At 33.9% G+C, this 14,093-nt stretch overlaps 2 protein-coding genes across 2 annotated transcripts in view; both read right to left on the bottom strand.

Moving 5' to 3' along the window:
* Positions 1 to 503, bottom strand: part of LOC132556288 (protein HID1-like) — a 32,184-nt gene extending 31,681 nt beyond the window's left edge. The window contains exon 1 of the mRNA XM_060220671.1: positions 420 to 503. Within this exon, the coding sequence (XP_060076654.1) occupies positions 420 to 485 (66 nt within the window). The 5' untranslated portion in view covers positions 486 to 503. The remainder of the gene's footprint in view (positions 1 to 419) is intronic.
* Positions 504 to 1,829: 1,326 nt separating this feature from the next.
* LOC132556296 (ankyrin-3-like) lies at positions 1,830 to 13,205 on the bottom strand. The gene is made up of 10 exons (XM_060220678.1): positions 13,161 to 13,205; positions 11,290 to 11,892; positions 10,810 to 10,956; positions 10,176 to 10,298; positions 7,917 to 8,054; positions 7,447 to 7,572; positions 6,542 to 6,618; positions 5,971 to 6,097; positions 5,072 to 5,286; positions 1,830 to 4,619 (listed from the first exon to the last, which is right to left on the bottom strand). The coding sequence occupies exons 1-10, from the start codon at positions 13,201 to 13,203 to the stop codon at positions 4,053 to 4,055; spliced, it is 2,166 nt and encodes a 721-aa protein (XP_060076661.1). The 5' UTR covers positions 13,204 to 13,205; the 3' UTR covers positions 1,830 to 4,052.
* Positions 13,206 to 14,093: the final 888 nt, after the last annotated feature.

The following is a 14,093-nucleotide window of genomic DNA, read 5'->3' as shown; positions in this document are numbered from 1 at the left end:
CAGGCTTTGAAATAGTTCTTTCGTTGCTTTTTGTTCCAATCGCTTCATTTGAAGCATATATCAACAAAATGTGTTGTTAAATATGGTTGTTGTTAATGTTCGTTGCGCTCATAAATTATCAGATTATATTGTTTTTATCAGTCATTCCGGTTTGACTTGTTCCTTTTAATTTAAAATAACGACTGGCAGAAAGTATTTTTCTGTGAAATGCATTTGGCGTTTATCTTGAACCATAACTTTATCACATGTATGAGGGTCTTCACATGACAAAGCGTAGATAGCTCGATAACGTTAAAGTAGAGGAAAATCAATAAACCGAAACGACGGTCGCATTATATCGACAACATCCGCAACTATTTTACGGTAGTAACACGCTGTCCACACAAAAATTACCTACTATAAACATGAAAAATGCAAACCTGTGTCTTTGTTGTTAACTGTATAACAGCTTTACGAAAATTAAGCTTGGTGTCTGTGTTTCCCATCGTCTAAATCCGCCTTGTTGGCACTTCATTCACAGATGTTTTTTTTGTTGACTATTATCATAGGAGAGGTAGCTGAAGGGAGACTACTCAAAGATAATAACCTTGATGTCATAGGTAGCGGACTATAATTTATTTGATTTTTTTCCCTGGAGTGGAAGGGAGTTCACTTTTACGATTCGATTACTTTGATACCTCCAATTAAATCTTCAAATTTTCATAATCAACAGATAATTCAATTTGATATTTTTACCTTATTCACCGATACATTTTTTGTTTCAATTAAAACCAACAAAAGGTTGGGTATCAAGAGTGCTCATCATGGTTACCTTTTCTTTACAAAAAACTTTCATTGTAAATGCTGGTGTAGATTGTGTAGTTGCCGTAACATTCGATCAACATGAATTAAGGCTTAGGTTAAATATTAGTTGTTATTTTGAAATCTATATTAAGGAGGGTGATTAAAACTAGCACATTACCTTGCAATTATTTAAGGAATACCATGTTCTGAGGGAATATTACAGTAAAACGTACTTTTTTTGTTTTCTTTTCTCAAAGTTCTGCATTACCAGATGAGGTACTTATCATTCAGGAAAAAAGCATTCAGAATTTGCAAAGAAATAAACAAAATAATACTGCTTATTAAATTCCTAGAGAATCTTTATTCATTAGCCAATGATATAATGGAACTGTAATAAATTCCTGTAAAGATCACCACAAACCTATAGGAAGTGCTGTTATACAGTGTATAGTCATTCTAATATATTAAATTTTTGTGAAGAATTCTGGTGAAGGACTTCAATCCATAGTCTCACATTGACATTACTGGCTGTCGTGACTCGACAAGTCAATACGGGAGGTTAAAGATACAGCTTTAACATCTAGACATAATTTGGAGTGTAAAAATATGTCCATTCAATTTTTAATGTTTTTACCAAGCTGTTTGAAAATAGCAAAGTTTGACTGTCGATGACATTTCAATCAAGTAAATGCATGTACCAATAAATTTAAAGGTGCACAGATATTCCTTTTTATTACTTACATGACTTAACTAACCTTGAACAAGAAGCTTCATGGGCCATCATTACTTATTTGTTACAAATTATACAACTGTCATCTTCAAAGCCTTTCATTCCACAATGGTACTACTTTAATATCACGACCATGTGCCTTTTCATTATTGAGAAGTCGTTTAAACATTTCAACACATTTGACAAATGAGATCATGAATATAGGTCTAGGACACAAGGTTGTTTTTTTTATGTGTAGGTGGTAAGTATTGTCAATTTCACTAAGTACAACTTAATAATATCTGGTGTATGTGTATAAACAGATCAAACAAATGTGTGGTTTCAGTCAACACTTTTATTGAACTTTTAAAAAAAGTTTGGCACATAGTTATTTACTATTGCAATCTATGACTTCGATACACACTTTGTAAATAAATAAGATTCACATATGATCTATATTAGTCTAAGGATTACCTGTCAATCTCACACATACATTTTCAGTAAAACAAACAAGAGGCCTAAGGGGATGAAACTCCTCACCTGTTCTGAAGCTTACAAAGAAGACCCATTTCCAAAGCATTCTACTACACAAATACCAAGACTCATGGTCTATCTGTTATTGAATAGAAAAAGTATGGATTTCTTAACATGTTTGACCTCTGTGACTTAGAAAGTGGGTCAGTGTCATTCTTTTAAACAAAGTTTGCAGCCCTTTATCCCACCATTCTACTGGCCCGTTATCATGATACCAGGATTCTTGGTTATTGAGAAACAATTTTCAAAGTTGGATATTAAATGTAGGTCAAGGTCACTTATTGGACAAACATGGGAACCCCTCATCAAAGCATGCTACAAGTCCAATATCAGTACCCTTGGTATCTTGGTTAGTAAGAATTATTTAAAGATCTTAAGACATTTGACCTTAAAAGTGGGTGGAGGTCATACATCTGGACAAACTTGGTAGCCCTCAATCCCATCTTGCCACAGGCACAATATCAGTACCTCGGATCTCTTGAATATTGAGAGGGGGTTGTTTTGATGATTGTTTACACATTTGACTCTTATGAAGATGACAAAAATCAAGGTAATAAAGTTAGTAGCCCTATATCAAAGCATGCGACTACAGGCTAAATGTCAGTTACCTAGGCCTTTCAGTTCTTCAGGAGAAGCTATTTGAAAATTTCAATATATTTGGCCCTGTGACCATGAAGGAAAGTGAAGATCAGTCATTTAAACAGACTTTGCAGCTCTCCATCCCAGCATGCTACTGCAGGTCCAATGTCAGAGACCTTTCAGATCTTGAGAAGAAGTTTTTGAAAGGGAAAGCTGACAGCGGACAATGGACGACAAACTATGGCATATGTTCACTTTTTTTTTGGACAGGGGTGAACTAAAAATATTTTCAATTCTTGAAAGAAATGAACTATAAATAATCATCAATATTACACATCACACTGTTAGTCATCTGTCAGACAAAACAATCATCCTTCAGTATATATTTTTATAATCAGATAACAAACAAATAGCTGAGCTAGCACCATCCTCCAAAAAGGCATTTAAACAATGTGCTCACCAGGTAATTGAAGTTAATTCCATGTGTGGCTTGCATTATATTGGTATTTGTCTATCAGCATATGTCAGTCAAATTTTCAGACTCATCAAAGAAAACAATACATTAAGTTAGGATATATGCAAATCCTGCAGTCCAAAAACACTGGTAAAGCAGACAGGAAGACTGACTGTCACATCACACAATAAATCTAATCAATTAGCACCAAGGTAAATAGTTCAAACATAATTTTTGCAAAAAATAACTAAAAAAGGAAAAATTAAATATCCTCCATATATTGTATATATTTCATAGCTCAAACAATAAATTTCTGATTATGTGTATGATGGATGGAGTAAATATCTGAATAAAGAAGTTGTTATATTACATCATCCATGAGAGCTATGTAACTTAAAAATAATCCAATACATGTATCAAGAAAGACAACATCTAGAAGGAAAAGAAACAAAAATCATAAATAAAACAAATGTCTTTTCTATTTTTACACAAATTTTATGAAACAGACAATAAATATAACTATTACTTCTATTTTTCAGCTATGTGTTCTTCTTACATTAACTTCAATCTAATCTGATGCAGTTTCAGTAGAATTACCAACAAAAGCTATGACATTGTCTTTGGGTGCTTAAGTTCATCTTCCAACTTTGTGTCAGGGATGGTTTTGGCTCCCTGGCCTTATTGCAGGACAAACACAAGCATTGTATGTCCTTTCTAATTGCTCTTCATAGTATCTTGAGAAGTTTGCCATCAAACCTGTATGTCTGTAGCAGATATGGAAATTGAACGGTCAACAATAGATTCTGTGTAGATGAGTTACAACAACTGAACTAAGTAAGTGATTAACCTAGAAAACACAGGAATATAAGGGAACAGATGAAATCAATATAAACAACAAAACGGCACATTGTAGCATTACCATTATACAGAGATTCTGCTATGTAAGTAGCAAATAACCTATTGCACTGATTGTCATTAATCTATTGCACAGACTTAGTCCACTACTAAACCAAACCTCCCCCTCTCTCTCTCTTCTTGTGATGGCTCTTCCTCTTCTTCCTCTTCACCTAAAACGTCGTACATCAAAACATAATCTTTTAACTTGCTTGCTAATGTCAGACTTTTCACTTTGACTTCAGGTCTACTCCCTAACTTTTCCCTAATCATAGCTCGGGAGATATCCTGTAGTTTTCTTGGGTGTTTCAAGGTCTGATCAAACAAAGCAAGTATTGCCTTCTTTTGAGCAGGTGTGTACTGAGTATTCATGTCCCTTGATGTCCTCAGGATGTCTGACAAAATCTTAATGAGTTTGTATGGGATATTAAAGTAAAATTTCATATATAACATCAACAGTTTGATATTCTTGTGGGTCAAAGCCAGAAACAGAGGTTCGAGGTCAAAATGTGGATGTGGGTCCTCCCTCACTATACAACAGGGCAACACCTTGCGGACTTTGGCTTGTCCATTGAGATCGCAACCATATCTGAGCAGCACCATAGCAACATCTACACTGTTCTCTTCTGTGGCAGCCATAATTGGGGTCATGCACTTTTCATTCATCTGAAATGTGGAAAATGTCACCATTGCTTTATTTTTCTATGACTTAGCTTTGTGTAATCCAAAGAAATAATTTTTCAATCTAGACACAACATCACGATATTGACGAAGATATTTCTATGTGATATAAAACAATTGGAAACATGGATTCATGAAGGCTATAATTGGCTTGTCTAATTAGGAAAGCAAAAAATTGTTTGAAATGATTTTCTTTGAAACTTCCCCTTTTCCCACTGAAAATTTTAAAATGTGCATCGTTTTAATCCCTTAAAGGGTTTTGGCAACAATTTTGGTTTAGTCTGATATATGGAATTATGAAAAATCATGGCCAAAACCCTTTAAGTATAGAAATCTGACTAAAGAACACAATAATGATTAGATCTCCAATCTATCTCAGCTTATCGATACAGCATTCTTGTTAACTGAAGAGTGATTCTATGTTTGGATTTTCTCACCTGGTTGATGTTACAGCCAGCTTTAATGAGTATCTTGGCTACCTTGGAGTGGTTGTTGATGACAGCAACATGAAGTGGAACAGTTGAATGCTTTGTGCCATTCAGGAGACATTTTGGCATGCTGACAAGTTTCTCTGTCACTGTTTCATTACCTTTTTCAGCAGCTGTATACAGAGGGGTCTGCAGCTTGGCTGTGACAGCATTGATATTACACCCTGTTATACAGGAAAACATACATTCATTCAATACTACAAATTTTAAAAAGTTTCAGTGTGCCTGTACTGTCTGATGACCTATTAAAGAAAATGGACTGATAATGTTGCCTTTCAGTAGTAAAATGCAAGCTGTCATTTTTATAGGCAATAGCATCAAATACTCAATTAATTCCTCCCTAGCACCACATACTCCTATGCATTCTTTTATTTTAGAAACTGCTAATGTTTCCCTAGCACCATACACTCATATGCATACTTATATTTTAAGAAACAGTAGATGTCTCCCTAGCACTACATACTCCTATGCAAACTTACATTTTAGAAACAGTAAATATTCATTTGTTGATTTAATTTCCAAAACATTGTACATTTCATTTTTTCTTTTTCTTTTGTTTTTTTTGGCATGGTAAAATGCTTTCACGCAATTTCAATTTTCCTTCAGGAGACAAATTAGCATAAGTACTTGTGTACTTGTTTTTCAATCTTCTTTGTTAATTTATGTATTTGTTTTGTCCTTTCCACATACTGAATAAAATAGTCTAAACTACATGAGCCATTATCTTTTCCAAAAGGATGACAACAAACCATCATCTCTTGAGACACTCTTATACAAGGTTACAACTGTTCATAAGTCAATTACATTTAGAGACAGTAGTTCATACGAAACAATTATTCTGTCTTTACCTGATTCTATCAACAGTAGAGCTGCCTCTGTGTAGTGCTGTATGATAGCTTGATGTAGGACAGAACAGTTTGACTTCTTCTCTTTCAAATTAATGTCGCTTCCAGAATTTATAAGGGCTTTTACGATCTGACAATAAGTAACAAAACAGCCAAATTAAAGTATAGAATTACTAAGAGTAATTAACTATTTTATATGGTAAAGGAATGGTCTTGTTTCAGCTATGTATAGATCAGAACATTTCAATATTTTCATGAGTAAGCTGGAATGGGCATTTTTAAATCTAGAGAAGTAGTGTGTCAGGAAGTACTGTAACTTCTGGTAAGCCGTGTACAAGTGTCATGATACACACGAGATGTTTTAACTTTCAAGTATCATTTGATATATCGTTGATCTTTCTGCATTTGAAATCAACAACTGTCTTTTCATAAATTATAAATTTGAATATGACATGTCTGTCAGTTCAGTATGAATTCTGTAGTTATAAGTACAGTATATCTTCAGTACTTTAGACATGTTTAGAGTCTGAAATGCATTTTTAACCCTAATGTTTTGTAGGTGTATACTATGTACCTGGATGTCGCTTCGGCAGATAATTGCTGCAAACAAGGCATGCTCACCATTGGAGTTGGTTTTATTCACGTCACAGCCTGTAATACAGAAAGGATATATGTCCTTCACTGTATGTATTTTGGTATGATTCTAAAACTTTTCCATATGGTAAAGGAACAGTCTTGTTTCAGTAATGTTTGGATCAGAACATTCCAATATTTTCACTAGTAAGCTGGTATGGGCACGGCTAACTCTAGAGAAAATGTAGTGTGTCTGGAAGTACTTAATACTCATTATATGTATTATATCAATAAAAGTGAAACCAAACACTGAACCAAATTTGATACTGATTTCCTGAACAAATAAAAATAAATAGGTACACAACCTTCTTGAAAATATAAGGTGAAAACAAAAAAGAATCTTTCTGTGTCTTTTTTCATATCTTTTTCTTTGCTAAGGTAAGAATATATATTATGAGCACTTTTAAAGTGCCAGTTTCTCCTTCATTATTTTACAGAAGTAACAAGAGAACCCAGAGGGATCTTGGCCCCCAACATTGTTTGATCTTTATTTACTCTTTGGAAGTTGGATCTTTTCCCTTCTCTTCCCTTTTCTTTTCTGTTTTTGCTCTTAATGATAAGAAATTTGAACATTCCTTTGCAGAAATAGCAATGATTATCTTTAACTGCTAATTCCAAGATGGTCGCCTGGAAGTCATTTAGTTTTTCTGATCAGTCCTAAACTCAAACAGGCACAACTAGGGACCAAAAGGAACCTAAGCATGAAATCTGAGAAAGATCTATGGTTCTCGAGAAACAGCGACAACAAATTGTTTACGGATGGACAGACCATGGATGTAGAGTGATTTGAATAGCTCACCATCTGATGGTGGTGGGCTAAAAATGTTAATTGTGATAAATTCTGACCTGTTGACAATAATGTGCTGACTACTTTCAGATTATTTCCCATTGCTCCGGCATGCAGGACTGTGTTTCCAGTTTTTGTTTGTAGAGTCACATCAGCGTGACCTTCCAGTAATATCTTGGTTATTTCTGTCCAAACAGATGATATATTATTTTGTGACTTATTCATGGCAATCAAAAATACTCAAAGCAGTTGTAAATACATTAAACAAATTATTTATACATTCAAAAATACAGAGAAGATAATCGAATAGTGAACCTCAATTGAACACTTAACACTCAATACATATCAGAAGAGGTATAGAACTAATACTTTAACATGACTAAACATTTATTCTATATAATCTACTAGATAAGCTTTATAACTGATTCTAAATTGAGCACTTTGTACCTTAGTACATAGAATCTCATGTGTAAAGTGTAATCACCACCAAACTTTTAAGACAACCATTCTTCTCACTATGACAAGTTACCTTGGTTACCAGCTAAAGCTGCCTGATACAGAGGCGTCCATCCTTCACTATCTGGCTGGTTCACATCACACTTCCCAGAAACAAGAATCCTCACAAGTGCCAATGCATTCTCAGTTGGAGAACCAAACATTTCAGAAACTGAAATATTGATAAATGATATGTAAATTAATACTTTTCTTTCAGCAAAATGTTCACAATGTTGTAATGAAACTTTTATCAAAATGTTCACAATGTTGTAATGAAAAAACGAAGCAAGAATTAAAGAATCCAATTTCAGTAGATTTGTGTAGTGGTGTATATAGTCACTTTCATCTACTGCTGATTTGTTGTTGAACTGGAAAAAAGCCCCATGGAGGGTCATCTGATGTTTGCATGTGCATTTGTTCACCGAGCTGAGAAGTCACTGAAGCCCTTTTCTCCTCAAAGTTATCTACACTTATCTAACTGTGTCCTATTCACTTCTACCCTGCAGTACATGTTAACTAAGCTCTGACCAGCAAGACCAGAAATGTTTTGCTGGCGAGTGATAAGCAGTGCCCATTTTTGAGACAAAACAGTACATATAAATTAAAATGATTTATCAAGCCAAGAGTTCTGCTGAAACTGTGCTACAGCCTTAATATCACAGAGTAAGTTTACACTGACAGATATCAGTGATTCTGTCCTAATATCACAGAGTAAGTTTACACAGACAGATATCAATGATTCTGTCCTAATATCACAGTGTAAGTTTACACTGACAGATATCAGTGATTCTGTCCTAATATCACAGAGTAAGTTTACACAGACAGATATCAGTGATTCTGTCCTAATATCACAGAGTAAGTTTACACTGACAGATATCACTGATTCTGTCCTAATATCACAGTGTAGGTTTACACTGACAAATATCACTGATTCTGTCCTAATATCACAGATTAAGTTTACACTGACAAATATCAGTGATTGTGTTCTAATTATAATATCACAGAGTAAGTTTACACTGACAAATATCAGTGATTGTGTTCTAATTATAATATCACAGAGAAAGTTTACACTGACAAATATCACTGATTCTGTCCTAATATCACAGAGAAAGTTTACCCTGACAAATATCACTGATTCTGTCCTAATATCACAGAGAAAGTTTACCCTGACAAATATCACTGATTCTGTCCTAATATCACAGATTAAGTTTACACTGACAAATATCAGTGATTGTGTTCTAATTATGACAAATATCAGTGATTGTGTTCTAATTATAATATCACAGAGAAAGTTTACACTATCATATTATAACAGAGAAAGTTTACACTGACAAATATCAGTGATTGTGTTCTAATTATAATATCACAGAGAACGTTTACACTGACAAATATCACTGATTCTGTCCTAATATCACAGAGATTCTGTCCTAAGTTTACACTGACAAATATCAATTGTGTTCTAATATAATATCACAGAGAAAGTTTACACTGACAAATATCAGTGATTGTGTTCTAATATCACAGAATATCACAGATTAAGTTTACACTGACAAATATCAGTGATTGTGTTCTAATTATAATATCACAGATTAAGTTTACACTGACAAATATCAGTGATTGTGTTCTAATTATAATATCACAGAGAAAGTTTACACTGACAAATATCAGTGATTGTGTTCTAATTATAATATCACAGAGAAAGTTTACACTGACAAATATCACTGATTCTGTCCTAATATCACAGATTAAGTTTACACTGACAAATATCAGTGATTGTGTTCTAATTATAATATCACAGAGAAAGTTTACACTGACAAATATCAGTGATTGTGTTCTAATTATAATATCACAGATTAAGTTTACACTGACAAATATCAGTGATTGTGTTCTAATTATAATATCACAGAGAAAGTTTACACTGACAAATATCAGTGATTGTGTTCTAATTATAATATCACAGAGTAAGTTTACACTGACAAATATCAGTGATTGTGTTCTAATTATAATATCACAGAGAAAGTTTACACTGACAAATATCAGTGATTGTGTTCTAATTATAATATCACAGATTAAGTTTACACTGACAAATATCAGTGATTGTATTCTAATTATAATATCACAGAGTAAGTTTACACTGACAGATATCAGTGATTGTGTTCTAATTATAATATCACAGAGTAAGTTTACCCTTTTAGAATTTGGTATTTCTTTCCTTACATCACAAAGCAAGCTTATATATAATTACCCCGAGAGACTTCAGTGATTCTGTCCTAATATTACCAAGTATGCTTACCCTGACGGACAGCAGCATGTATAGGAGCCAGTTTTTGGCGGTCTGCTAAGTTCACATCACACCCTGAAGTGATGAGAAGCTTGGCTATGTCAAGAGACCCTGAAGAAGAACTTCCTATAGCATCTGTTGTAACAGAAAACATGAATTACATTTGAACACAAACAACATAAAACTAAATGGGATAAGGGTATTTCTATGTTGAGTGACCAGATTCAATTCTCCAAAAGAACCTGAAAAGAACTACACAGGTATTTCAATGTACTCTCACTGTTAGATCCTCAGCTACTTTGATCCTGGTGGAGTAAAGTGTCAAAAATAAGTTGACATAACTTGTGTCACAATTGTAAATTGTGAATAAAACAAAATTCATAACTTTTCCATAGAATTGCTGAGTTGAAATTATCAAACATGAATTCCACACAGAAAGTAATATAGTGTACAGAAAATGAAATTTTAGAAATAAATAGATGTGATTTTGTTGTCAAATCCTAAAATTTGTGATCAATTAAATTAAACTACCATTTCTACTATTTACACACATTCATAGTTTTCTAGATATTTAATTTAGTTCCAGCAGCATAACTTTAAAATAAATTAAGAGATTTAACAGTGTACTGTGACCACACTGACATACCAAGCAAGGGTGTACATCCTTTAGTAGTTTGAAGGTTCAAATTGGCCTTTGTTTTAATGAGTTTCTGTGTAACTTCTATATGTCCTTGTGATGCAGCACAATAGAGAGCTGTTCTTCCTAAGTTGTCTTGCTTGTCTGGGTCTGCACCTGAATGTTTCAATTTGGTGAGCAGTCGTTACCTGGTACATGTTTAGAGAGAGGGACATGATAATAGAGTAATGGCCATGTCCAAATATGTTATATATTCTGTACAAGATTAACTTCAAAACTTTCATGATCAATTACTGGTAATTTCCATAATTTACTTAACTTTCTGTCTGTATTTCTAACATTTAGAGAAAAGTTCATGGTCCAGAGTCTCCTAAATTCTAAAATACCATGAATGGTGATTAAACATGTAAACCTCAAACAGGAAAAAAGAAGAAAATCTTATGATGGAAGGTAACACATACATCGTTTGTTCTTAAAAAGAATTCATACCTCCTCCGAGCAGAGATTCGACTACATCTGAAAACCCAAGGTCTGCTGCCCATATCAAAGGTGTTTTCCTGTTTTCATCTCCAGGATTCATGTTACAAGTGGAGCTCTTCAATAAGTCCACTATTTCCACATGTCTCTGCTTAGCTGCTGTGTGGAGTGGAGTTTGACCATGAGAGTTTTGTATGTTAGAATCAGCCCTGGCTTTTAACAGAAGGTTGCAGATACAGGCATGACCTTTGTAGGCACATGTATTCAGTGGTGTACAACCAAGGTCATTCTGAGAGTCAACATCTGCTTTATTCTGTATCAATAATTCTGCTACGTCATCAAATCCTCGCCAACAAGCTATGTTGAGGAGGCTGTTCATGTCTGAGTCTATTTTGTTCACATCGGCCCCTTTCCTAATTAGAGGCACACACATGTCATGTAAACCTTCTTTTACAGCTAACTGTAAAGCTGTCTGACCACGATACTGGAAATCCACATCAAAATCTTCCTCCATCATCTGTTGTACAACATTAACCTGGTTTTGAGAAATGGCATCTTGGAGTTTTCTTATTCGTCTTCTCTTTTCCCTTTTCTCAAACCCTGATCTAGTATTATCTGAAAAGTTTAAAAGATTTATGAAAACATATAAGCATATCTCCAAATATTGCTAAGCCAGTTCCCTTGTAGGGCTTTTTGTCTCAACACTTCACTTATGATTTCACATAAAAAATTAAGTGTTTGTTTGGTTGAGGTTATTTGAAGATAGTGTCGAGGGCTACTCCATTTTAGCTATCTTAGTGACATTATATACTGTTCATGAAGTGTCTTCACCTGGACACAGAATCATGATGTCCTTCAGTTCACATGATACCAACATGAATAAGCTTACAAATCCTCATTCCTAACTCATTCAATCCTAATAATCAAGCCGATAGTAGCAAGTATCAGTTTTATGAGCTCTGGCCTCTTGGGTTCCACAGGCAATTTTTTTTTTAAAATAGAGAAATGCCTATGATATGGGAGTTGCCTCCTTTCCCATATACGTTACAAAAGATAATCATATTGCTATTTAATCAGGCACTGTCCGGCAGGTGTCATTACATTACAATGAAAATATCTGTAAAATCGGTTGGGCACAATATATATATACTTTTGTATATAGGTTCTGAAATAATACATTGACTTGTAACCCAAATGTCCTCAATTCCACTCCCTAAATATGAGTTAGGAGAGTCTATGTTAGAAAGTGCTCTGTCAGGTGTTTGGTCAGATTGTTGTCAGCATTATCTATTTACTTTGATCATTTATCTGACTGACTGGACCGACCAGCAAATTCATATTTACTTTATATCTTAGTCTTCACATTAGGTTTGTTTATGCTTCAGGGTTTGATATTCTTACTTATTTATTTCCAATGATACAACCTGTATCAGTTAGCTAATATTTTCTCTATGTATATTTGATGTTATTATTTCGGAATTAAGTTTTCATTTAAATTTACATGCAAATGTGATTATGTGGTATACGCCAACTCAAATTCGTAAGATTATTAAATTCCAGATATCAGCTGGATAATAAAGTATGAAAACGTTCCTAGGATGTAATAAGGACGTTTCATAAGTCCCTAAATAACTAATAGGTGTTGCAATATTCAGATATAAAGTTACTGATGAACGTGAACGGTAGTTCATGCCTTCTTCCTGTTATCCTAACATCATCATTAATACTACACTGCAAGTACTGTTTGGAGTGAAATGATGATGAATGAATATTTTTTCATTCAAACGGGCCTCCCTCTGTCCCTCCTAAAATATCGTATTTGGCCATTGCAATAAATAATAATAATATGAAAATGAACTGAAAAATAGTCCACGAGACTGCACCTTGTGATCTATCTCGGAGGCTCATTCCAGCATCATCAGCCATTGCGAGTTTACGAAATGGAAATTATCTCCCATGCAAAAGTTCACGGTGTGTAACAGGGAACGTTAGAAGTTGAACTGTCTGGATTTTGTAACTTATTAACCGAACGCAGAAACATGTTCTTAAGTTTGTCAGTGTGCTAAACAGGTACTTTTTCAAAAGGATACTATTTATGTAGTACAGATTTTTCTCTGAAAGCAAACTCACTAGCCTGTTTATATGTACATTGTTTTCAAACCGAATATAGCTTTTATCAGAAAGATATAAATGTAAGCTTATATTTCATATTATGTTCATCTCTTTAGTTTGATATAGGCATCAAAATTTCCAAGCTTTATTACTTAGAAAACTGCATGTTTTATTTTTCCTTGATGTCTGTTATACATTTAAACATTTGTATTTGTCATGAAGATAATTTTTAGAGCTGATATTTACATTTGCATATCATTTCATATACGTAAACCTAAAAAAGATGAATAGGGTTTGTATAGCCTATGTTTAGTATGATATCAATCATTTAAATGCGATGAACCAATTTCCATCGGTTTCTCTCATTTAAGTGATTTACATTTATAAGCCAAGATCCACCATCTATATGAAATTGATCCCCTTCACCTATTCACTCCTTCACGAAAGAATGCCACAGACCAAATTTTCGTGAAATTTGTTAAAATATCCTCTTTCGTTCATAACTAGTAGGTATTTGTATGATGTAAGCTCACCACTCATTCGGTCTAGGTGAGCTAATGAAGAAAGAAAGAAAGAATTCACACTTTGTATCAGTGCAATGAAATCTTTATCATAAGTTATGTGAACTAGTAATCATCGTACAGACATTTATTGCTCCTAGTTTATATTTTTTGTGTTGGTGGGTGGGTTAAAAATAGATGAAT

Source organism: Ylistrum balloti, unplaced genomic scaffold (genome assembly GCF_031769215.1).
Source record: "Ylistrum balloti isolate Yb309-2 unplaced genomic scaffold, AGI_CSIRO_Ybal_v1 Utg370558, whole genome shotgun sequence".
Lineage (NCBI taxonomy): Eukaryota > Metazoa > Mollusca > Bivalvia > Pectinida > Pectinidae > Ylistrum > Ylistrum balloti.
Note: the sequence above shows the minus strand (reverse complement) of the source record. Positions and strands in the feature narration are given on the sequence as shown.